The 25,745-nt window shown below is 36.6% G+C and overlaps 1 protein-coding gene across 1 annotated transcript; it reads right to left on the reverse strand.

The window, feature by feature from the left end:
• Window positions 1–1,252: 1,252 nt before the first annotated feature.
• LOC121370156 (probable ATP-dependent RNA helicase DDX52) lies at window positions 1,253–25,745 on the reverse strand. Its single transcript, XM_041495271.1, has 13 exons — window positions 25,586–25,745; window positions 22,761–22,914; window positions 22,202–22,407; window positions 20,046–20,231; window positions 19,185–19,328; window positions 18,629–18,740; window positions 18,040–18,112; window positions 17,318–17,387; window positions 16,238–16,371; window positions 15,869–15,955; window positions 14,716–14,787; window positions 2,028–2,120; window positions 1,253–1,538 (listed from the first exon to the last, which is right to left on the reverse strand). Exons 1-13 carry the CDS (start codon window positions 25,670–25,672, stop codon window positions 1,340–1,342), a joined length of 1,617 nt encoding a protein of 538 aa, XP_041351205.1. The 5' UTR covers window positions 25,673–25,745; the 3' UTR covers window positions 1,253–1,339.

Below are 25,745 nucleotides of genomic sequence, written 5' to 3' on the forward strand. Positions count from 1 at the left end.
ACAAATTAGTAACTAAAAAACTACAACATAACTACAGGCAATACTTTAAACGAAAATGAAAAGACTCTGAAAAACTGTTATATTATAAATACATAGTACGATCCTATCAACTTGCCCTATATCTTGAAACATTAAATAATTGTAACCTAAGGAGATATTTAACCAAACTTAGAATATGTGCACACCGCCTTGAAATTGAAAGAGGCCGGTACCGCAATATTCTCAGAAAAGACAGACTCTGCAAGCTTTGCAAAGAGGTAGTTGAAGACGAGACACATTTTCTCGTCAACTGTAAACAGTTAAAAACAAACAGAAGAAAATATTTTATTACACTCGCACAAGAATTCCCAATATTTCAAACACTAAACAAATACGAAAAATGTTATATCATTAACTGCCCTAAAACACAACTCATTACAGTCGCACAGCTCTGCTCAGATTTGAACACAGCACAAACTACTCTGCTAACCAGACCCTCTGCCACTTAATATTTATTTTAATTTACTGAGTATCCAAGATCAGACAAAAGACAACAGAATCCGTAACACTACATGTACTTTATTAGATAGTCTTAGTTGTTTTTAGTTCTTAGCGATTAATATTTTATGTACTTTATTTTTCGACCAGACTGTTTTTATTATTCATATATGAACATGGAAATAAAGTTATTGTATTGTATATTTAAAAAAAAAAAAATCTTCTTGAAAAATTATCTTCTGAACATTCCATTTCACAATAGCTTCATATTCCTTCACCAATGCAATCTCTTTTGTTTCCTTGTTCTCTGCTGCCAATAACATGGGCCTTCCCCAAGACTAACTAATCTCAAATAGAACGGGAGCTTTGTACCACGAACTAAGACGAAAGTACAGGAACTTATGTGTGGTAAATATGGCCACCAGAAACATGTATCTTTAGTGGTTGGGAAGTTAAGAATATATACATCACAGCAGCTGGATAATCTATGGTGGGTGTTTTGTTTGAAAACACAAAGGGTGGCCCTCAAAATGCCACAGAAGGATGTGTGTTAGCCAACTGAAAACATTCAATATAGATATTCAGTGCTAATTTCATGACACCATGCTTCAATAACCGATTTGATATCAAATGCAATTTTGCCACACACATTTTCATATTTTCAGAAAAATCAAGGTCTTGTATCTAATAACAATATCTATGGTTTTAGGACAGGATACACTGGCGATAATTAACACTACTCTTACAACATTAGAGATTTAAACAAACACTTGAAAATAGTTCGTAAAAATTCCTTTATTTACAAGTTTACTGTCATACTAGTTCTTTCTGTCCTACTTTTAGTCTGTAAGAATAAGAACTTTCACAACTTGGAGACCTTGTTCTTGTGAGTTTCTGTGTGTTTCATCTTTATCAAGGCTGTCTGTTGCCTGTCAGGCTTGCCGTCATTCTGTCTGGTGATTGATGAAGTTTTAAACTTTTTGTTTGCACTTTGTGATGTTTTGGCTTTGCCTTCTCCATGTGACAGTTTTCGCTTCCTTTTTACATCTTTAATGAGTTTCCTTAAAAATAAGAAGATTTTCTTAAAACATATTCTGAAACAAATTATAATTTATTAACCATATAGGCCTATATTTTCAAAGCTAACTTAGTGCTATGAAATTGTAAAACTGCTGTAAGCTATGATGTCACTATGGCATGTACTGTAATGACGTCATAGCCTATGATGGTTTTACGATTTCGTAGCGTTAAGATAACTTCAAAAATGCCTAGCCTAGTCAACATCTGGGTGACTTGTACAAATTTCATATGCAGTGATGCATTACCAGTTGCATATTAGTCTGTCATTTCGGTAATTGACATCATCTTCCCTTGTCTTAGCTATGTGCATTCCCATGTCTCATCGAATTATGTTGGAAGTAACTGTCGGATTTTACACTATTTGAAGCTGAGATAGCCGAGGTGTGTGCCCAGGACAGCGCAATTGAACCTTCATTGGACAGAAGCATGAAATAAGTATAAATGAAATGAAACTACAAGCTACTACATACTTTTTCCAGTTTTGTTTCTGGAGGTCTGGAAGCGGAACAGTCGAGATCCGGTCACGGGGTCGGTTACTGCGAGACAACAATTTCTTCATCTTCCTGGAGATATAAAAAAGTTATTGTGTCAGTCAATATAAAACTGCTTCAAATAATGTTTTTTTATCCTGCAATCACTGTATACATTGGCAAGATATGATGATGAGATAAATCTCTATATTTTCAGTCACTGACCAAAAATATAGGTCACATGACATAAGCCCGACTTGACTCGAGTGTTTCAGACTAGATTTTCAATAAACATACTTTTTAAATCATTTGTTTAAGTGCAGTATATACAAATAACTTTTAGTTTTGCGATAACAATACAATACTTGTATATTTATTATGAATTAGAGTTTAGAAATGCTTTTACGAAAAATGACGTCATGTATCTTGTATGACGTCATACGGCAAATGCCTTGCTAGGTTGATGATACTCTATTTGCATACACAAAAATTGAATAATTAATGATTTTCCAACTATTCCTGTAGGATTGCAGGCTAAAAGAAATAACTGGTTACTGTCTTAAGATATCAGCTTTACCCTGCTCAGGTTGAATGGCGAATGCAGCTTGGCAGAGCCTCGCTGCATTCGCCATTCTAACCTTCACAGGATAAAAATGATATCTTAGACAGTAACCAGTTATTCCCTATATTACCAGTTACAGAACAACACTAGCAATTATAAAAAAAACCCTGAACAAATGCAAAAAACTAAAAATTATTTTGTTTTAAAATTTTACGCCCCCTCTCCAAATATAAAAAAAGAGTGGTTTTTAATTTAAAAGTGTTGTTTTTGTTTAACTGGAGATGGCCCTATATTACTGACTGTTTTTACTTCCTCCCCCATATAATTCTAGACTAGGTATGGCCCTATATTAGTGTTTTTACTGCCTCCCCCATATAGTTCTAGACTAGGTATAGCCCTATATTAGTGTTTTTACTGCCTCCCCCATATAGTTCTAGACTAGGTATAGCCCTATATTAGTGTTTTTACTGCCTCCCCCATATAGTTCTAGACTAGGTATAGCCCTATATTAGTGTTTTTACTTCCTCCCCCATATGACCGGCCTCGGTGGCGTCGTGGCAGGCCATCGGTCTACAGGCTGGTAGGTACTGGGTTCGGATCCCAGTCGAGGCATGGGATTTTTAATCCAGATACCGACTCCAAACCCTGAGTGAGTGCTCCGCAAGGCTCAATGGGTAGGTGTAAACCACTTGCACCGACCAGTGATCCATAACTGGTTCAACAAAGGCCATGGTTTGTGCTATCCTGCCTGTGGGAAGCGCAAATAAAAGATCCCTTGCTGCCTGTCATAAAGAAGAGTAGCCTATGTGGCGACAGCGGGTTTCCTCTAAAAACAGTGTCAGAATGACCATATGTTTGACGTCCAATAGCCGATGATAAGATTAAAAATCAATGTGCTCTAGTGGACGTCGTTAAATAAAACAAACTTTACTTTTTTTCCTCCCCCATATAGTTCTAGACTAGGTATAGCCCTATATTAGTGTTTTTACTGCCTCCCCCATATAGTTCTAGACTAGGTATGGCCCTATATTAGTGTTTTTACTTCCTCCCCCATATAGTTCTAGACTAGGTATGGCTCTATATTAGTGTTTTTACTGCCTCCCCCATGTAGTTCTAGACTAGGTATAGCCCTATATTAGTGTTTTTACTTCCTCCCCCATATAGTTCTAGACTAGGTATAGCCCTATATTAGTGTTTTTACTGCCTCCCCCATGTAGTTCTAGACTAGGTATAGCCCTATATTAGTGTTTTTACTGCCTCCCCCATATAGTTCTAGACTAGGTATGGCCCTATATTACTGACTGTTTTTACTGCCTCCCCCATATAGTTCTAGACTAGGTATGGCCCTATATTACTGACTGTTTTTACTGCCTCCCCCATATAGTTCTAGACTAGGTATGGCCCTATATTAGTGTTTTTACTTCCTCCCCCATATAGTTCTAGACTAGGTATGGCCCTATATTACTGACTGTTTTTACTGCCTCCCCCATATAGTTCTAGACTAGGTATGGCCCTATATTACTGACTGTTTTTACTTCCTCCCCCATATAGTTCTAGACTAGGTATGGCCCTATATTAGTGTTTTTACTGCCTCCCCCATATAGTTCTAGACTAGGTATGGCCCTATATTAGTGTTTTTACTGCCTCCCCCATATAGTTCTAGACTAGGTATGGCCCTATATTAGTGTTTTTACTGCCTCCCCCATATAGTTCTAGACTAGGTATGGCCCTATATTAGTGTTTTTACTTCCTCCCCATATAGTTCTAAGACTAGGTATGGCCCTATATTAGTGTTTTTATTGCCTCCCCCATATAATTCTAGACTAGGTATGGCCCTATATTAGTGTTTTTACTGCCTCCCCCATATAGTTCTAGACTAGGTATGGCCCTATATTAGTGTTTTTACTGCCTCCCCCATATAGTTCTAGACTAGGTATGGCCCTATATTAGTGTTTTTACTGCCTCCCCCATATAGTTCTAGACTAGGTATAGCCCTATATTAGTGTTTTTACTTCCTCCCCCATGTAGTTCTAGACTAGGTATAGCCCTATATTAGTGTTTTTACTGCCTCCCCCATGTAGTTCTAGACTAGGTATAGCCCTATATTAGTGTTTTTACTGCCTCCCCCATATAGTTCTAGACTAGGTATGGCCCTATATTACTGACTGTTTTTACTGCCTCCCCCATATAGTTCTAGACTAGGTATGGCCCTATATTACTGACTGTTTTTACTGCCTCCCCCATATAGTTCCAGACTAGGTATGGCCCTATATTAGTGTTTTTACTTCCTCCCCCATATAGTTCTAGACTAGGTATGGCCCTATATTACTGACTGTTTTTACTGCCTCCCCCATATAGTTCTAGACTAGGTATGGCCCTATATTACTGACTGTTTTTACTTCCTCCCCCATATAGTTCTAGACTAGGTATGGCCCTATATTAGTGTTTTTACTGCCTCCCCCATATAGTTCTAGACTAGGTATGGCACTATATTAGTGTTTTTACTGCCTCCCCCATATAGTTCTAGACTAGGTATGGCCCTATATTAGTGTTTTTACTTCCTCCCCCATATAGTTCTAAGACTAGGTATGGCCCTATATTAGTGTTTTTATTGCCTCCCCCATATAATTCTAGACTAGGTATGGCCCTATATTAGTGTTTTTACTGCCTCCCCCATATAGTTCTAGACTAGGTATGGCCCTATATTAGTGTTTTTACTGCCTCCCCCATATAGTTCTAGACTAGGTATGGCCCTATATTAGTGTTTTTACTGCCTCCCCCATATAGTTCTAGACTAGGTATGGCCCTATATTAGTGTTTTTACTGCCTCCCCCATATAGTTCTAGACTAGGTATAGCCCTATATTAGTGTTTTTATTGCCTCCCCCATATAGTTCTAGACTAGGTATGGCCCTATATTAGTGTTTTTACTTCCTCCCCCATATAGTTCTAGACTAGGTATGGCTCTATATTAGTGTTTTTACTGCCTCCCCCATGTAGTTCTAGACTAGGTATAGCCCTATATTAGTGTTTTTACTTCCTCCCCCATATAGTTCTAGACTAGGTATAGCCCTATATTAGTGTTTTTACTGCCTCCCCCATGTAGTTCTAGACTAGGTATAGCCCTATATTAGTGTTTTTACTGCCTCCCCCATATAGTTCTAGACTAGGTATGGCCCTATATTACTGACTGTTTTTACTGCCTCCGCCATATAGTTCTAGACTAGGTATGGCCCTATATTACTGACTGTTTTTACTGCCTCCCCCATATAGTTCTAGACTAGGTATGGCCCTATATTAGTGTTTTTACTTCCTCCCCCATATAGTTCTAGACTAGGTATGGCCCTATATTACTGACTGTTTTTACTGCCTCCCCCATATAGTTCTAGACTAGGTATGGCCCTATATTACTGACTGTTTTTACTTCCTCCCCCATATAGTTCTAGACTAGGTATGGCCCTATATTAGTGTTTTTACTGCCTCCCCCATATAGTTCTAGACTAGGTATGGCCCTATATTAGTGTTTTTACTGCCTCCCCCATATAGTTCTAGACTAGGTATGGCCCTATATTAGTGTTTTTACTGCCTCCCCCATATAGTTCTAGACTAGGTATGGCCCTATATTAGTGTTTTTACTTCCTCCCCCATATAGTTCTAAGACTAGGTATGGCCCTATATTAGTGTTTTTATTGCCTCCCCCATATAATTCTAGACTAGGTATGGCCCTATATTAGTGTTTTTACTGCCTCCCCCATATAGTTCTAGACTAGGTATGGCCCTATATTAGTGTTTTTACTGCCTCCCCCATATAGTTCTAGACTAGGTATGGCCCTATATTAGTGTTTTTACTGCCTCCCCCATATAGTTCTAGACTAGGTATAGCCCTATATTAGTGTTTTTACTTCCTCCCCCATGTAGTTCTAGACTAGGTATAGCCCTATATTAGTGTTTTTACTGCCTCCCCCATGTAGTTCTAGACTAGGTATAGCCCTATATTAGTGTTTTTACTGCCTCCCCCATATAGTTCTAGACTAGGTATGGCCCTATATTACTGACTGTTTTTACTGCCTCCCCCATATAGTTCTAGACTAGGTATGGCCCTATATTACTGACTGTTTTTACTGCCTCCCCCATATAGTTCTAGACTAGGTATGGCCCTATATTAGTGTTTTTACTTCCTCCCCCATATAGTTCTAGACTAGGTATGGCCCTATATTAGTGTTTTTACTGCCTCCCCCATATAGTTCTAGACTAGGTATGGCCCTATATTAGTGTTTTTTACTGCCTCCCCCATATAGTTCTAGACTAGGTATGGCCCTATATTAGTGTTTTTACTGCCTCCCCCATATAGTTCTAGACTAGGTATGGCCCTATATTAGTGTTTTTACTGCCTCCCCCATATAGTTCTAGACTAGGTATGGCCCTATATTAGTGTTTTTACTGCCTCCCCCATATAGTTCTAGACTAGGTATGGCCCTATATTAGTGTTTTTATTGCCTCCCCCATATAGTTCTAGACTAGGTATGGCCCTATATTAGTGTTTTTACTGCCTCCCCCATATAGTTCTAGACTAGGTATGGCCCTATATTAGTGTTTTTACTGCCTCCCCCATATAGTTCTAGACTAGGTATGGCCCTATATTAGTGTTTTTACTGCCTCCCCCATATAGTTCTAGACTAGGTATAGCCCTATATTAGTGTTTTTACTGCCTCCCCCATATAGTTCTAGACTAGGTATAGCCCTATATTAGTGTTTTTACTGCCTCCCCCATATAGTTCTAGACTAGGTATGGCCCTATATTACTGACTGTTTTTACTGCCTCCCCCATATAGTTCTAGACTAGGTATGGCCCTATATTACTGACTGTTTTTACTGCCTCCCCCATATAGTTCTAGACTAGGTATGGCCCTATATTAGTGTTTTTACTGCCTCCCCCATATAGTTCTAGACTAGGTATGGCCCTATATTAGTGTTTTTACTGCCTCCCCCATATAGTTCTAGACTAGGTATGGCCCTATATTACTGACTGTTTTTACTGCCTCCCCCATATAGTTCTAGACTAGGTATGGCCCTATATTAGTGTTTTTACTGCCTCCCCCATATAGTTCTAGACTAGGTATGGCCCTATATTAGTGTTTTTACTGCCTCCCCCATATAGTTCTAGACTAGGTATGGCCCTATATTAGTGTTTTTACTGCCTCCCCCATATAGTTCTAGACTAGGTATGGCCCTATATTAGTGTTTTTACTTCCTCCCCCATATAGTTCTAGACTAGGTATGGCCCTATATTAGTGTTTTTACTGCCTCCCCCATATAATTCTAGACTAGGTATGGCCCTATATTAGTGTTTTTACTGCCTCCCCCATATAGTTCTAGACTAGGTATGGCCCTATATTAGTGTTTTTACTGCCTCCCCCATATAGTTCTAGACTAGGTATGGCCCTATATTAGTGTTTTTACTGCCTCCCCCATATAGTTCTAGACTAGGTATAGCCCTATATTAGTGTTTTTACTTCCTCCCCCATATAGTTCTAGACTAGGTATAGCCCTATATTAGTGTTTTTACTGCCTCCCCCATGTAGTTCTAGACTAGGTATAGCCCTATATTAGTGTTTTTACTGCCTCCCCCATATAGTTCTAGACTAGGTATGGCCCTATATTACTGACTGTTTTTACTGCCTCCCCCATATAGTTCTAGACTAGGTATGGCCCTATATTACTGACTGTTTTTACTGCCTCCCCCATATAGTTCTAGACTAGGTATGGCCCTATATTAGTGTTTTTACTTCCTCCCCCATATAGTTCTAGACTAGGTATGGCCCTATATTACTGACTGTTTTTACTGCCTCCCCCATATAGTTCTAGACTAGGTATGGCCCTACATTACTGACTGTTTTTACTTCCTCCCCCATATAGTTCTAGACTAGGTATGGCCCTATATTAGTGTTTTTACTGCCTCCCCCATATAGTTCTAGACTAGGTATGGCCCTATATTAGTGTTTTTACTGCCTCCCCCATATAGTTCTAGACTAGGTATGGCCCTATATTAGTGTTTTTACTTCCTCCCCCATATAGTTCTAAGACTAGGTATGGCCCTATATTAGTGTTTTTATTGCCTCCCCCATATAATTCTAGACTAGGTATGGCCCTATATTAGTGTTTTTACTGCCTCCCCCATATAGTTCTAGACTAGGTATGGCCCTATATTAGTGTTGTTACTGCCTCCCCCATATAGTTCTAGACTAGGTATGGCCCTATATTAGTGTTTTTACTGCCTCCCCCATATAGTTCTAGACTAGGTATGGCCCTATATTAGTGTTTTTACTGCCTCCCCCATATAGTTCTAGACTAGGTATGGCCCTATATTAGTGTTTTTACTGCCTCCCCCATATAGTTCTAGACTAGGTATGGCCCTATATTACTGACACTTTTTACTGCCTCCCCCATATAGTTCTAGACTAGGTATGGCCCTATATTACTGACTGTTTTTACTTCCTCCCCCATATAGTTCTAGACTAGGTATGGCCCTATATTAGTGTTTTTACTGCCTCCCCCATATAGTTCTAGACTAGGTATGGCCCTATATTAGTGTTTTTACTGCCTCCCCCATATAGTTCTAGACTAGGTATGGCCCTATATTAGTGTTTTTACTGCCTCCCCCATATAGTTCTAGACTAGGTATAGCCCTATATTAGTGTTTTTACTGCCTCCCCAATATAGTTCTAGACTAGGTATGACCCTATATTAGTGTTTTTACTGCCTCCCCCATATAGTTCTAGACTAGGTATAGCCCTATATTAGTGTTTTTACTTCCTCCCCCATATAGTTCTAGACTAGGTATGGCCCTATATTACTGACTGTTTTTACTGCCTCCCCCATATAGTTCTAGACTAGGTATAGCCCTATATTAGTGTTTTTACTGCCTCCCCCATATAGTTCTAGTCTAGGTATAGCCCTATATTAGTGTTTTTACTTCCTCCCCCATATAATTCTAGACTAGGTATAGCCCTATATTAGTGTTTTTATTGCCTCCCCCATATAGTTCTAGACTAGGTATGGCCCTATATTAGTGTTTTTACTTCCTCCCCCATATAGTTCTAGACTAGGTATGGCCCTATATTAGTGTTTTTACTGCCTCCCCCATGTCGTTCTAGACTAGGTATAACCCTATATTAGTGTTTTTACTTCCTCCCCCATATAGTTCTAGACTAGGTATAGCCCTATATTAGTGTTTTTACTGCCTCCCCCATGTAATTCTAGACTAGGTATAGCCCTATATTAGTGTTTTTACTGCCTCCCCCATATAGTTCTAGACTAGGTATGGCCCTATATTACTGACTGTTTTTACTGCCTCCCCCATACAGTTCTAGACTAGGTATGGCCCTATATTACTGACTGTTTTTACTGCCTCCCCCATATAGTTCTAGACTAGGTATGGCCCTATATTAGTGTTTTTACTTCCTCCCCCATATAGTTCTAGACTAGGTATGGCCCTATATTACTGACTGTTTTACTGCCTCCCCCATATAGTTCTAGACTAGGTATGGCCCTATATTAGTGTTTTTACTGCCTCCCCCATATAGTTCTAGACTAGGTATGGCCCTATATTAGTGTTTTTACTGCCTCCCCCATATAGTTCTAGACTAGGTATGGCCCTATATTAGTGTTTTTACTGCCTCCCCCATATAGTTCTAGACTAGGTATGGCCCTATATTAGTGTTTTTACTTCCTCCCCCATATAGTTCTAGACTAGGTATGGCCCTATATTAGTGTTTTTATTGCCTCCCCCATATAATTCTAGACTAGGTATGGCCCTATATTAGTGTTTTTACTGCCTCCCCCATATAGTTCTAGACTAGGTATGGCCCTATATTAGTGTTTTTACTGCCTCCCCCATATAGTTCTAGACTAGGTATGGCCCTATATTAGTGTTTTTACTGCCTCCCCCATATAGTTCTAGACTAGGTATGGCCCTATATTAGTGTTTTTACTGCCTCCCCCATATAGTTCTAGACTAGGTATGGCCCTATATTAGTGTTTTTACTGCCTCCCCCATATAGTTCTAGACTAGGTATGGCCCTATATTAGTGTTTTACTGCCTCCCCCATATAGTTCTAGACTAGGTATGGCCCTATATTAGTGTTGTTACTGCCTCCCCCATATAGTTCTAGACTAGGTATGGCCCTATATTAGTGTTTTTACTGCCTCCCCCATATAGTTCTAGACTAGGTATGGCCCTATATTAGTGTTTTTACTGCCTCCCCCATATAGTTCTAGACTAGGTATGGCCCTATATTAGTGTTTTTACTGCCTCCCCCATATAGTTCTAGACTAGGTATGGCCCTATATTAGTGTTTTTACTGCCTCCCCCATATAGTTCTAGACTAGGTATGGCCCTATATTAGTGTTTTTACTGCCTCCCCCATATAGTTCTAGACTAGGTATGGCCCTATATTAGTGTTTTTACTGCCTCCCCCATATAGTTCTAGACTAGGTATGGCCCTATATTAGTGTTGTTACTGCCTCCCCCATATAGTTCTAGACTAGGTATGGCCCTATATTAGTGTTTTTACTGCCTCCCCCATATAGTTCTAGACTAGGTATGGCCCTATATTAGTGTTTTTACTGCCTCCCCCATATAGTTCTAGACTAGGTATGGCCCTATATTAGTGTTTTTACTGCCTCCCCCATATAGTTCTAGACTAGGTATAGCCCTATATTAGTGTTTTTACTTCCTCCCCCATATAATTCTAGACTAGGTATGACCCTATATTACTGACTGTTTTTACTGCCTCCCCCATATAGTTCTAGACTAGGTATAGCCCTATATTAGTGTTTTTATTGCCTCCCCCATATAGTTCTAGACTAGGTATAGCCCTATATTAGTGTTTTTACTTCCTCCCCCATATAATTCTAGACTAGGTATAGCCCTATATTAGTGTTTTTACTGCCTCCCCCATATAATTCTAGACTAGGTATAGCCCTATATTACTGACTGTTTTTACTTCCTCCCCCATATAATTCTAGACTAGGTATAGCCCTATATTAGTGTTTTTACTGCCTTCCCCATATAGTTCTAGACTAGGTATGGCCCTATATTAGTGTTTTCATTGCCTCCCCCATATAGTTCTAGACTAGGTATGGCCCTATATTAGTGTTTTTACTGCCTCCCCCATATAATTCTAGACTAGGTATGGCCCTATATTAGTGTTTTTACTTCCTCCCCCATATAATTCTAGACTAGGTATAGCCCTATATTAGTGTTTTTACTGCCTCCCCCATATAATTCTAGACTAGGTATGGCCCTATATTACTGACTGTTTTTACTGCCTCCCCCATATAGTTCTAGACTAGGTATAGCCCTATATTAGTGTTTTTATTGCCTCCCCCATATAATTCTAGACTAGGTATAGCCCTATATTAGTGTTTTTATTGCCTCCCCCATATAATTCTAGACTAGGTATAGCCCTATATTAGTGTTTTTACTGCCTCCCCCATATAGTTCTAGACTAGGTATGGCCCTATATTAGTGTTTTTATTGCCTCCCCCATATAGTTCTAGACTAGGTATAGCCCTATATTACTGACTGTTTTTACTGCCTCCCCCATATAGTTCTAGACTAGGTATGGCCCTATATTACTGACTGTTTTTACTGCCTCCCCCATATAGTTCTAGACTAGGTATAGCCCTATATTAGTGTTTTTACTGCCTCCCCCATATAATTCTAGACTAGGTATAGCCCTATATTACTGTTTTTATTGCCTCCCCCATATAATTCTAGACTAGGTATGGCCCTATATTAGTGTTTTTACTGCCTCCCCCATATAGTTCTAAACTAGGTATGGCCCTATATTAGTGTTTTTATTGCCTCCCCCATATAATTCTAGACTAGGTATGGCCCTATATTAGTGTTTTTACTGCCTACCCCATATAGTTCTAAACTAGGTATGGCCCTATATTAGTGTTTTTATTGCCTCCCCCATATAATTCTAGACTAGGTATGGCCCTATATTAGTGTTTTTATTGCCTCCCCCATATAATTCTAGACTAGGTATGGCCCTATATTAGTGTTGTTACTGCCTCCCCCATATAGTTCTAAGATTAGGTATGGCCCTATATTAGTGTTTTTACTGCCTCCCCCATATAGTTCTAGACTAGGTATGGCCCTATATTACTGACTGTTTTTACTGCCTCCCCCATATAGTTCTAGACTAGGTATGGCCTTATATTACTGACTGTTTTTACTGCCTCCCCCATATAGTTCTAGACTAGGTATAGCCCTATATTAGTGTTTTTACTGCCTCCCCCATATATAGCCCTATATTAGTGTTTTTACTGCCTCCCCCATATAATTCTAGACTAGGTATAGCCCTATATTACTGTTTTTATTGCCTCCCCCATATAATTCTAGACTAGGTATGGCCCTATATTAGTGTTTTTACTGCCTCCCCCATATAGTTCTAGACTAGGTATGGCCCTATATTACTGACTGTTTTTACTGCCTCCCCCATATAGTTCTAGACTAGGTATGGCCCTATATTACTGACTGTTTTTATTGCCTCCCCCATATAATTCTAGACTAGGTATAATCCTATATTACTGACTGTTTTTACTGCCTCCCCCATATAGTTCTAGACTAGGTATGGCCCTATATTACTGACTGTTTTTACTGCCTCCCCCATATAGTTCTAGACTAGGTATAGCCCTATATTAGTGTTTTTACTTCCTCCCCCATGTAGTTCTAGACTAGGTATAGCCCTATATTAGTGTTTTTACTGCCTCCCCCATATAGTTCTAGACTAGGTATGGCCCTATATTAGTGTTTTTACTTCCTCCCCCATATAATTCTAGACTAGGTATAGCCCTATATTAGTGTTTTTACTGCCTCCCCCATGTAGTTCTAGACTAGGTATAGCCCTATATTAGTGTTTTTACTGCCTCCTCCATATAGTTCTAGACTAGGTATGGCCCTATATTAGTGTTTTACTGCCTGCCCCATATAGTTCTAGACTAGGTATGGCCCTATATTAGTGTTTTTACTGCCTCCCCCATATAGTTCTAGACTAGGTATAGCCCTATATTACTGACTGTTTTTACTGCCTCCCCCATATAGTTCTAGACTAGGTATGGCCCTATATTACTGACTGTTTTTACTGCCTCCCCCATATAGTTCTAGACTAGGTATGGCCCTATATTACTGACTGTTTTTACTGCCTCCCCCATATAGTTCTAGACTAGGTATGGCCCTATATTAGTGTTCTTACTTCCTCCCCCATATAGTTCTAGACTAGGTATGGCCCTATATTAGTGTTTTTACTGCCTCCCCCATATAGTTCTAGACTAGGTATAGCCCTATATTAGTGTTTTTACTGCCTCCCCCATATAGTTCTAGACTAGGTATGGCCCTATATTAGTGTTGTTACTGCCTCCCCCATATAGTTCTAGACTAGGTATAGCCCTATATTAGTGTTTTTATTGCCTCCCCCATATAATTCTAGACTAGGTATGGCCCTATATTAGTGTTTTTATTCCCTCCCCCATATAATTCTAGACTAGGTATGGCCCTATATTAGTGTTTTTACTGCCTCCCCCATATAGTTCTAAACTAGGTATGGCCCTATATTAGTGTTTTTACTGCCTCCCCCATATAATTCTAGACTAGGTATGGCCCTATATTAGTGTTTTTACTGCCTCCCCCATATAGTTCTAGACTAGGTATGGCCCTATATTAGTGTTTTTACTGCCTCCCCCATATAGTTCTAGACTAGGTATGGCCCTATATTAGTGTTTTTACTGCCTCCCCCATATAGTTCTAGACTAGGTATGGCCCTATATTAGTGTTTTTACTGCCTCCCCCATATAGTTCTAGACTAGGTATAGCCCTATATTAGTGTTTTTACTGCCTCCCCCATATAGTTCTAGACTAGGTATGGCTCTATATTACTGACTGTTTTTATTGCCTCCCCCATATAGTTCTAGACTAGGTATAGCCCTATATTACTGACTGTTTTTACTGCTTCCCCCATATAGTTCTAAACTAGGTATGGCCCTACAAATTCTTCTTCCACAAAAACAGAGAAGACTAAGATAATTTAAAACAAGATTAGAGAGAAAACAAAGTGCTTACTTGTTAGGTGGCTTCATCTGCAGCATGTAGTCTGGAACGGGACACCCGGCCTCCTTCATCACATTGGCGATACTACAATTACAGGCTTTATTATAAGATATAAAGCTCAAAATTCAGAAATATATATATTAAAGGCAGGGTCACATGGCAACTGACATACCAAAGGCAGTCGCATGTAATACATGATGTATTAACAAGAGCTACCACTGTTGTGAGGTATAGGTGAGGTCATTCCAAACCTAGCAAAAAGGCCCTTACAAAAACATTTTGTCTTATATCTTGTATCTTTTTTGTATCTTATGTGTAGAAAGTTAAAGACGAGAATATTCCTATTTATTTGTAAATGGAACTATTCCAACATTAACAAAGACTGTAGACATAGATGTACTTCAACTATTTTCTAAATATAAGTTGTCTTCTAAATATAAGTTAATAACTTTAAAGAAAGTTACTGGATTTTTCTGCAAATTATTAACACTTTTTTCTTGACCCAAACAAATATTTGTGAATCATTAATCAAGAACCCACAAATGAAATGTTATAGTAGTTCACTTATTCAGATAAGTTGTTAATAGTAATGACTGTAATAAATAGTCAAAACATCCGATAGCTGTATTTCTTGGGGAAACAAATATATAAAGAATGGAGAAAAAAAGTATTTTTTGATTCTGCCATTTCACTTTAACCCGAAATGTCCACATAATACATAGGAAAATTAGGAGATAACCATATGGAGTTTTTAGATTTGCGGGTGTTATTGTCTATTTGATCCCGCAAATGTCATTTTTGACAGAAGGCGTTAGCCTGAGGTCAAAAATGAAACATTTGTGGGCATCAAATAGACATTAACACCCGCAAATCTAAAAACTCCATATGGTTATGTCCATTGTAAACTGAATCGTTTTTCTACAGAACTAACTGTATATTTGGCATTTCTAGAAAAAAATACCTGGCTAAAAAAAAAAATCTAACTATAGACCCTTGAATTGTCAACTTCGCTTGTTCCAATTGTTAATGACGTCACTTTCTAATGACGTCATTAGCTTTCCAGGTGTTATTGTCTATTTGATCCCGGAAAAAGAATGTAATTAACCAATCACAATACAGAACACACTCCAGTCAGTTTACAATGAAGAAGATAATTTATACCTGCTTAATTAGGTTTCTCACTGCCAGCAATTTGCCCGACTCTGTGCCCACAAACAGCAGTTCTTGCTCAACATTCTCAGTCGCAGAATTCCTGAAAATACATTATCTTAATACCTATTGTTTGGAGAACAAATTAATTACACTATTGAACTCTTTTTAAAATATTTATTACACCTATAGAAGTAAAATTATCCATATTGTTTGGAGTACAATTTAATTTATTCAATTCTTTGTTTTCATATTTATGATACTCTTTTCATATATAATAAATAAATACATTACTGCACATTTTATAATCTTTTTACTGCAAATTTGTTCAAAAATTTATCATGAAAATTCTTGTAAAAATGTGTAACATCAGTTAATTAATTACCTTGGTCCAACATACACCTGAATAACATTATCGAGATTCAACTTGCACCATTCCTCCACATCAAACGCGAATGTGGCACTGAACATAGCTCGACGGATGTTTCCTGAATCACAAGCTTTGTAGATTTCAGCTAACTACAACAAGAGCAAAGACTTACATAAAGTAACAGCATTACAGTATAAGAATGTACAGTGAAATCTGTCTAAACCGGATCATGCAGGTGACCTATTTAGATTTTGACAGGATCTGGCATTTAGAGTGTCATGTTTAAGCATTCCGAAAATTGGAGAAAATGAAACTTGGCCGGTTTTGACAGGATTCTGAGGGTTTTCAGGGTCCTGTTTTGCAGGTTTCCGGGGGTTTTCAGGGTCCTGTTTTGACAGGATTCCGGGGGTTTTCATGGTCCTGTTTTGACTGGATTCTGGGGGTTTTCAGGGTCCTGTTTTGACAGGATTCTGGGGGTTTTCAGGGTCCTGTTTTGACAGGATTCCGGGGGGTTTCAGGGTCCTGTTTTGACAGGTTTCCGGGGGTTTTCATGGTCCTGTTTTGACAGGATTCCGGGGGGTTTCAGGGTCCTGTTTTGACAGGATTCCGGGGGTTTTCATGGTCCTGTTTTGACTGGATTCTGGGGGTTTTCAGGGTCCTGTTTTGACAGGATTCCGGGGGGTTTCAGGGTCCTGTTTTGACAGGTTTCCGGGGGTTTTCAGGGTCCTGTTTTGACAGGTTTCACTGTATATGTAATTAGAAGGGTGACATAAATCAATTCAAAGATCAGCGGGATTAAGGCTAACTAATATTAATGATTACACTCCTTTAATGCAAATATTGAAATACTCAATTTAGAAAGAATGAATGTTTAACAGCAGCACAAGAAAATATAAAATATATAATATATAAAAAATATATCTACTATTGCAGCTAGAGAATATTTTTTAATAACGCTGAAAAAGACAAGCTATACAGAAGTCACTTATGAAAGAATTAGACAGAAAGTGTTATTTGTTTACAAAGTAATTATAAATACATTAGTAAATTATATTACATTACATTATTTCGATTCAATAGCTACTTTAACATTACCTGATCTCTAAATCCGGTCGTTCCTTCTTCAAACAGTTTATCTGATTCATCCACTACCAGCCATTCAACACTGCAGTGGACAAATAGTTACACATGTATAACACATTTTTTAAAATCAAATTAGTAGCATGTAAAAGACATTTGTTCCAACCACAACTGGTAAAAGGCCATGGTATGTGCTTTCCTGTCTGTGGGAAAGTGCATATAAAAGATACTTTTCTGCATTAGGAAAAATGTAGTGGGCTTTCTCTAATGACTACGAGTCAGAATTACCAAATGTCTGACATCCAATAGCCAATGATTCATTGATCAATGTGTTCTAGCGATGTCATTAAAGAAAACAAACTTTGTAAAAGACATGAAAGTTTTCAAAATGTTCTGAGAAAGTACGTCTCCTAACCACTCTAAAAGTTCAGGTACTTTGCACCCAATCAGTTAGCTGAACCCAAAGGACAATATTTATTTGCTTTTGCTGACTGTAGTTGCAGGTAACATTTAATTGGAAAATCATGTCAATTTATAAAAAAAATTCATAATGTTTGTATCAGATAAAGATTTTGTTCTATATTGCATTGTCACTTTAAATATAAGTTTAAAAATATTTTGTTCAAAAGTAAAGGATTTAAAAACAAATTAGCGAAATTGGAAAGTGATAAACAGTGTTGAAATTGAGTGTTTTTAATGACATAATATTTGACATTTTAATATTAGCAAAAGATTACCTGCTGAGACTGATGATTGGTGGATTGTGCTTGAGTAAGTAAACCAGTCTATTTGGGGTCGTCACCAGGACATCTGAAAAAAACCCAGGTTTTGTTAAAAAAAATACAATATGATCAACATTGTTTTCAAAACAGAATTTAATAGTGGCAGTGTTTTGTGTCAAGGATTATGTGGGTCTCTGTACAGAAAAATATTGTTAATAAAAATCAAATCATTTTAATGTACACATCAAAGTTTTGATATTTTAATGGAAGATCCACATTTCATTTTGATTGATGTTTGATTGTAAAACTACGATTATGTTTATTTCTTTGTTCACATTAGTCAAGAGTTATTTTTGTTGTGAGATTTAAATTAATTATGTATTGGTATCAAAATATGCACATCATCTAAAACAATAAATATTTTATATTAATTATACAAATGTCACTACTTAAGTTTTTACTTTGACTATTTAATGTAGAGCAAGCAAAGTTTGGTTAGAAAATATTTGAATTTATGTTTCATTTAATGAAGATTATTCAAGTTAAGAAGACAGCTGGTGCACATGTTTATTACTGTACTATAAGATTATTATTAATCCTTTACCAAATTTCTTTTTGGCTTTTGGGCCAAACTTCTTAATGGCTGTGCTAACTTTCTCAATGAAGTGAATGCGAAAACCTAGCCCCTCAGCCAGTCGCTTGAATTCTCTGGTTGTCTGTCAAAATGAAAAATGCCATATCAAGCATACATACAATGAATTCCTAGTCTAAAATATGTCACTCTGAAACGGACAATTTCTGCATTTTTTACAGTATGTTTTAACATCTAATATCAGGGCTAGCTCTGGGCGAGCAGAAAATGTCACCAAATTATGTTTAAAAAATGCAAAACCCACAAAATATCAATCATTTCAGCCAAATTAAAATAAACTTTACCAATTGTTCTTACAATTCACAACTGTAGTTGTAATAGATCACAATCTTTGAACAATGAGTAGCAGAAATGTTCTATTTATTACATAAGCACTAAACCCAATCTGACAAAAGTTTTAACATACAACAATGTTGATAACATTGTATAATTTTAACCATTTAAAAATAATAATAATTGAGATTCCAAATAACCCATAACAGAGATGTAAAAATATGAAAATAGAAACCTGCTTTGCTAATTCCCTGGTTGGCGCGAGAACCAGAGCCCTGAAGCCGAGACTGTGTGGTTGTTTCAGGTGGTGAAGGATGGGGAGGATGAAAGCAGCCGTCTTACCAGAACCTGTCGGAGCACACGCCATCAAGTCACGTCTCTGAAGCACAACACAATTACATACAAAGTATTATGGAAATACTTTTATAATGATGTATGATTTTAAAAAGCTTAATTTGTTGCCCGACTTTAAAAATTAGTCCAGACAAAACAAATGTACAAATTATTAACCCTTTTTGTAGCGTAACAGTGCACAGAGCACAGTCAATTTAACTATGTTGTGGAGGTGACAGCACACTGCATGCCACTATTAGTGTAGTATCATGAAAAGATTCAAGACATCCTCCCAACACAAACATAATAAGGTTAATTAATTTCATCCATAATTTATAACTTTAACTCATTTAATTTATTGGCTGAGCTTCCAAATCAAATCACAGAATTCAGTGGAAAATGTGAATAAAATAAACCTCAAAAAACAAACAACTTCAGGACTTGTTGCATCATCTATATTAAAATAAAATTGTTGGTTATATTTTATGATATTTACTGACTGACAATTACATAATGTAAAAGCATTAATATGAAGATATCTGTGATATTTAATAAATTTAAGATTTAAAAATCACCCAAAACATTATATACGTCACAAATTTAATAAGCAAAAATATAGGTTTGACACATTTCAAATAGAGAAAATTAAAAAATAATAAACATAACATTTTAAACTATAGCTATTTGGTGTTTGAAATGAGGTGATTTTGACACAGTGACACAAATAGCAGTATATACACATATTAAATTTGACTATACATACATGTAACATGACTGGAATAGCTTGCATCTGAATGGATGTTGGCACAGTATAACCAACTGACCGGATGTTTTCCATCAGAGTTGGGTGCAGACCATATTCTGTCTGTAGCTGGCAGAAGCTGTGTACTGGGTTCGGGATGTCTGAACCGTAAGTGTGGATCTTGTTCACATTACGCAGATGATTAATCTTCAGAAAAAAAACCTCACCATAGAATAATATATCAACAGACAACAAAAATCACAATAAAAGTAAACTATGTGTAACAAAACGATAAAATCGGAAACTGAAATATTTGGCTGTCCGCTGTATTTACGGAAAATAGCGTATAAAATACGGAGCTATAGTGCGTGGTGAAGTCTGATTGGCTATTACAAAGTTGTCAGATGCCATGCTTTTGAAGTAAAAGTCACTCCGAATTTCAGTTGTTGTATTTTCACTTTCCAGGTTAGTAAAACACAATGTACAGAAGACCTACACGTCCCACACCTTGGCAAAAACACAGTTTATGTAAATATATGTATAACAAGTTGACATGTCCAGTTAATTTGATGTTTTGTTAATAAATGGTTATCGCGAACGATGAGTCGCATGACCTTGGGGGTTGGTAAGTTATGTAGGATTATATTAGTACATCTAAGTTTATGGTTTAGGAAAATGATTTGTTGCTCCAAAATACTTTATTAATATGATACAGTGTAATTGTTGGATATTAAATATTGTATGTTTGTACTCGATTTAAAACAAGGGAAAGTAACTTGATGAATACATGTAATTGCCTTGACTGATAGCGTATTGTGTAGGTCCATCGGTCTATATGATTGGTCAAGAATTACAGTCTAGCTTTATCAAGGGAAGTAATTTTAATGTTCGGAAGGGAAATAGAAATTTCAGTCTAGCGTTATTAAGGGAAGTAACTCTACTGTTTACATTTTAATGGTTCTGAATAGAAACTGAAGTGTGGTTTCAGTATTTAGTTATTTGAATTAATTGATCAAATAGGTTTGCGACTAAATGTCTATTCGTTAGGTAAGCTGGAGTTAATTGATTAAGAGTTAACCCCATATGGGTTAAAGTGGAGATTGAATATGTAGTTTAATGTCATGATTTTGTTAATTAAGAGTTAACCCCATATGGGCTAAAGTGAAGATTGATATTGTTGACAGAATGACTGTTGTTTATGGTCATGATAATGTATCAAGTCCTATTGTGGAAATTGATTGTTTAGTCATCCAAGTGCGAGTGCACTATAATAAGAATACAGGTTAGATGCGTTAACCAAGCTTAGTAAATATTAGTGTTGAGGTCATATTAATGTTGATGTTGTAGTGCCTTGTGCATATTTATGTAACATAAATTGACATTGATGAAAAGTGGTCAGATGCCATGCTTTTGAAATAAAAGTCACTCCGAATTTCAGTTGTTGTATTTTCACTTTCCAGCTTTCCAGGTGACTGGTATAATCGAAACCTTACATATGTAATTAATTTTTCTTGAATAGATTATGTATAATATCAAACACACACCAACAAGTTAGGTTTCTCAGAGCAACAAGATACCATGCAGTGGATTGGAATCCCACTAACATGCACTTTACTTCATTAAAATTATGTACCACCCTGTCTGTGGGATGGTGCATATAAAAGATTCCTTGCTGCTAATCAAAAGAGTAGCTCATGAAGTGGCTACAGCTGGTTTCCTCTCTCATTATATGTGTGGTCCGTAACCATATGTCTGACGCCATATAACCCGTAAATAAAATGTGTTGAGTGTGTCGTTAAATAAAACATTTCTTTCTTTCTTTCATAAAAATTATTCATATTTAATGTTTTAAAACAATTCAGGGCTAGCTCTGGGTGAGCAGGAAAATGTTGCCAAATTATCTAGTAAACTTCAAAAATGGCAAAACCCCAGTTATTTTCTTTCAAAATAAAAATTATTTTGCCAAATTAAAATAAAATTTGCCAATTATTTCAAAAATGTGCATTTGGTGAATTTGGCGAATGACAGAGCTAGCTTTGCAATTGTTTCATAAGATGTACCTCTGTGTATGCTGCATATGTAAATTTGTATAAATTACGTGAATGATTCATATTTAAAGATAATTCTATACTACCACACTTCATTTGGTAAACACATATTGTAATAAAATCAAATACCTCTTCCTGCTTTAAGTCAGCAAGTTTAGTGACCCTTTTCTTCTTGGTCTTCTTTTTCAATGCCTTTGTTTTCTTTGGCGTAATATCTCCTGATGAAGTAATATTTCCAAGAAGGTATAGCTCAGTTTGTTTGTTTTCTACTTCAGTATCGTTATCTGTAGATCTGTTATCTTCATCACTCTTGTCATCCACACTTGATATTTCTTCTGAAAAAATTTGCAAATGTTTCAATTATATCAAAAAGAATAATAATTAAAAAGAAATATCAGTTTTTATCTCACTTTATACTATCTTGCTTACAATATTTATTTTAGGAATTTGATCCAGAAAATACACTGACAAAGACTACATTAAAAAAAGAAAAGTTTTTAAAGGATCACGAAATGAATAACTATAAAATTATCATTGAGTGATACTGTACCTAAATCAGAATTTAATCATTGTGTATTAATATTTACAAAGAAACATGAAAATCCTTCCTTGGTCCACATATTGTTAAAAACAAAAATATTGTTGAAAAACATATTTATCAAATTCTTCTTTTTCCATAAATTGCTACCTTCTTTACACGTCTTGGTTTTTCCATTTTCATATATAGGCTTTGATGACTTTCTTTTCTTTGATGAACTTGATTCAGAAGCAGTTATATCTACATCTTTAGTTGACTCAGCTAACTTTGTTTTGTTGTCATGTGAACGAACTGGAGCAATGATCTATATTTAAACAATTTATAAAAATAAACAGTATAACATATAGAACAAACGCAAAAAATTACACAAGATCCTTTAAATATTATAAACCTTTGAATTTCACTGTGGAACACAGATAAACCACTAATTTAGATAACGGGCAAGTTCTATAAACAATTTAATTAAAGCCGCACACCCTAGTTCCATCCAGCGAAAATAAATTATAATTTAGTTAATCTACAAACCTGTAACACACTTAGATCACGTTTTTATCAAATGGAGTGAAAAAGCAGGTTTTATATCGATAAATACCATGGGAATCCCCATGTCCCAATTGCTTGAAATAATTTTGAAAGTTAGTATTCTGATGTCACCGGTAGAAGCACAACAATGCCTACGTCACGACAAATTTCACAGACTTGGGGTGCGTTCATTTCACCTCTCCTGGACATGTTCCAACTGTTCTGTTCTGGTTGTATCCCCTCTCCAGATATCGTAAGACTTAGCAAAATTATTGGTTTTAAGGGTTTGTAACGTTTTGTATTGAGACACAGAACAGTTGGAACATGTCCAGGAGACGTGAAACGAACGCACCCCAAAGTCTGTGCAATTTGTCGTGACGTAGGCATTGTTGTGCTTCAAGCGACATCTACTGGTGACATCAGAATACTAACTTTCAAAATTATTTCAAGCAATTGGGACATGGAGATTCCCATGGTATTTATCGATATAAAACCTGCTTTTTCACTCCATTTGATAAAAACATGATCTAAGTGTGTTACAGGTTTGTAGATTAACCAAATTATAATTTATTTTCGCTGGATGGAACTAGGGTGTGCGGCTTTAAAGACATTAAACACAATCCATGAACGCTACAATTCTGTAAAGAACACAAACCACAAACCTAAAACTATTTTGTCATAGTTATACATTGCTGAATATAGAAGAATCTGTTTGTCTAGCCTGAGACCCCTCCCCTCGCCCAATTTCAATTGAAAACATTTCCACCTGCACCCTTTCATTTGTAATTTTTACACTAACATGAGTCTTGTCAGAAAAGGAAACACTTGTTGTATCTGGATGTCTCAGATTTGTTTGTTTTTTTAAATCATTTGGAGGCATTTAAACTTATAAATTAAACAAACTGGCTATTGTATATCTATGAAATTGAAATACTGCTAAGTACTATTTTGTGAATTGAAATATTTCACAAAAATTTATATTTACGAATGACACTGAAAGGAATGTTAACTGTTAGCAGTTAAATATTACTAATTCTAGATAGATGAGCAAATAGGATGTAGGAAGTCAGTTTATATTAACAAACTGGCCATGAATGGCTATTTTTTATGAATAAAAACAGGCATTGTTTTAAAAAATGTTAGGCAACACATCTCTTTATAACCACTAAAGCCTCAATAGGTGAGGGGATAGGTGTGTGATTGGCTCGAGTGTCATCTAGCCTTATTGTGTAAATGTGTGAGAATACAGCTATATTATAACTAGTGTTAAAAACTGTCAGCTTTGAAATTTCAGACAAGTACTATATCTAAAATACCATTTATGTTCAAGTTCATTCATAACAATAACCATACATGTTTCTGTCTAGTAGAAGTAGAAACCTGACACACGGAAATGAAATATAATCAGCCGGTTTTGGGTACAAATGTAATGTTTACAAGTAAAGCAGGTCAACTTGCCCTAAAACCAACAACTTGCCCCAGCGGTTGGTTAACGCACCCTACTGTTTAGTCAACTTATAAATATCATTACCATTTTATTAATTAATATACCAATATTTTAAGCAATAATATGCATTAAATATTGTTGAATATGCACACCAGTTGGTGTCCAAACAGCTTTGCCTGATCATTCCTTTAAATAAAAAAGGGACAAACTCACAAACGTCGTTAAAATAGGCTTGACAGTTCATTGTAACAGATTATTATTTATTACCCATATGGTTACAAATATCTTGGTACATAGCAAAGTGATACGTCCCACTAGAATGCCAAGTGGGACATAACACTTTTGACGTCACACGATGACGTCATCAATTAGCGGACTACAACCATACAGGAACGTCAACGAAATGAGATGAGTGACATAAATTAAGATTGAGTATGGGTAATAAATAGGATATTAAACTTGCTACCATTTCGTATCATGTTTATGTCCCTCGTGAAATAATTTTCATTGTCAATCGATAAAGCTCGTGACAACTGAAAAATATTTCACTTGGGACATAAACATGATACGAAATGGAAGCTTGTTTAATATCCCATAATTATCCGACATTAGAATCTCCCCAAATTAACAATCTGTTACCTAAAGTACGAAGAACATTGTTGACAAAGTAATCTTCTACATTTAACTACCATTGGATTTCCTCCACATTTTGTACAAACACAATTCATCAAAATGACAGATTTATCACATAAACATGACAGGGCTAGCTCAGCACTTGAGCTAGTGTGCACACATAATTTGAAAAATAGTTGACAACAGTTATTAGTACTTAGTGGTTAACAATTCTAGTTTAATGTAGTTCAATGGAAGTATACGAGCGCTGATTACACCCCCACCCCTCCATTTAGTGCAACGTCGGCTTTCGAAGTCGGGATATAAAAATAACACAATACATCACAGACAACAGCACAATGTAGTCACTCAAAATGAGACAAATATAAAATACTTTTAAACGCTCAGCATCATTTTGAAAGCGCTTGAAATCAAATTTAGCTCCGATTCCAAGTTTTTTAAAAAGCTGGAAACCATCCATGCTGGTTTGTTAATGCGGAAGTAGTGTTTAAGCATGCAGGAAGTCAACAAGTCTCGCCTCAACACGGAAGTGA

Source organism: Gigantopelta aegis, chromosome 4 (genome assembly GCF_016097555.1).
Source record: "Gigantopelta aegis isolate Gae_Host chromosome 4, Gae_host_genome, whole genome shotgun sequence".
In the NCBI taxonomy this organism is placed as follows: domain Eukaryota; kingdom Metazoa; phylum Mollusca; class Gastropoda; order Neomphalida; family Peltospiridae; genus Gigantopelta; species Gigantopelta aegis.

Excerpts from the sequence above, each read along its gene's own strand:
- LOC121370156 (XM_041495271.1), bottom strand. The coding sequence starts at position 25,672 with ATGGATGGTTTCCAGCTTTTTAAAAAACTTGGAATCGGAGCTAAATTT. Across the intron at positions 17,388-18,039 it reads CCAATCATCAGTCTCAGCAG|TGTTGAATGGCTGGTAGTGG; the intron begins GTAATCTTTTGC and ends TGTCCACTGCAG. Across the intron at positions 14,788-15,868 it reads GCAGTGAGAAACCTAATTAA|TATCGCCAATGTGATGAAGG; the intron begins GCAGGTATAAAT and ends CTGTAATTGTAG.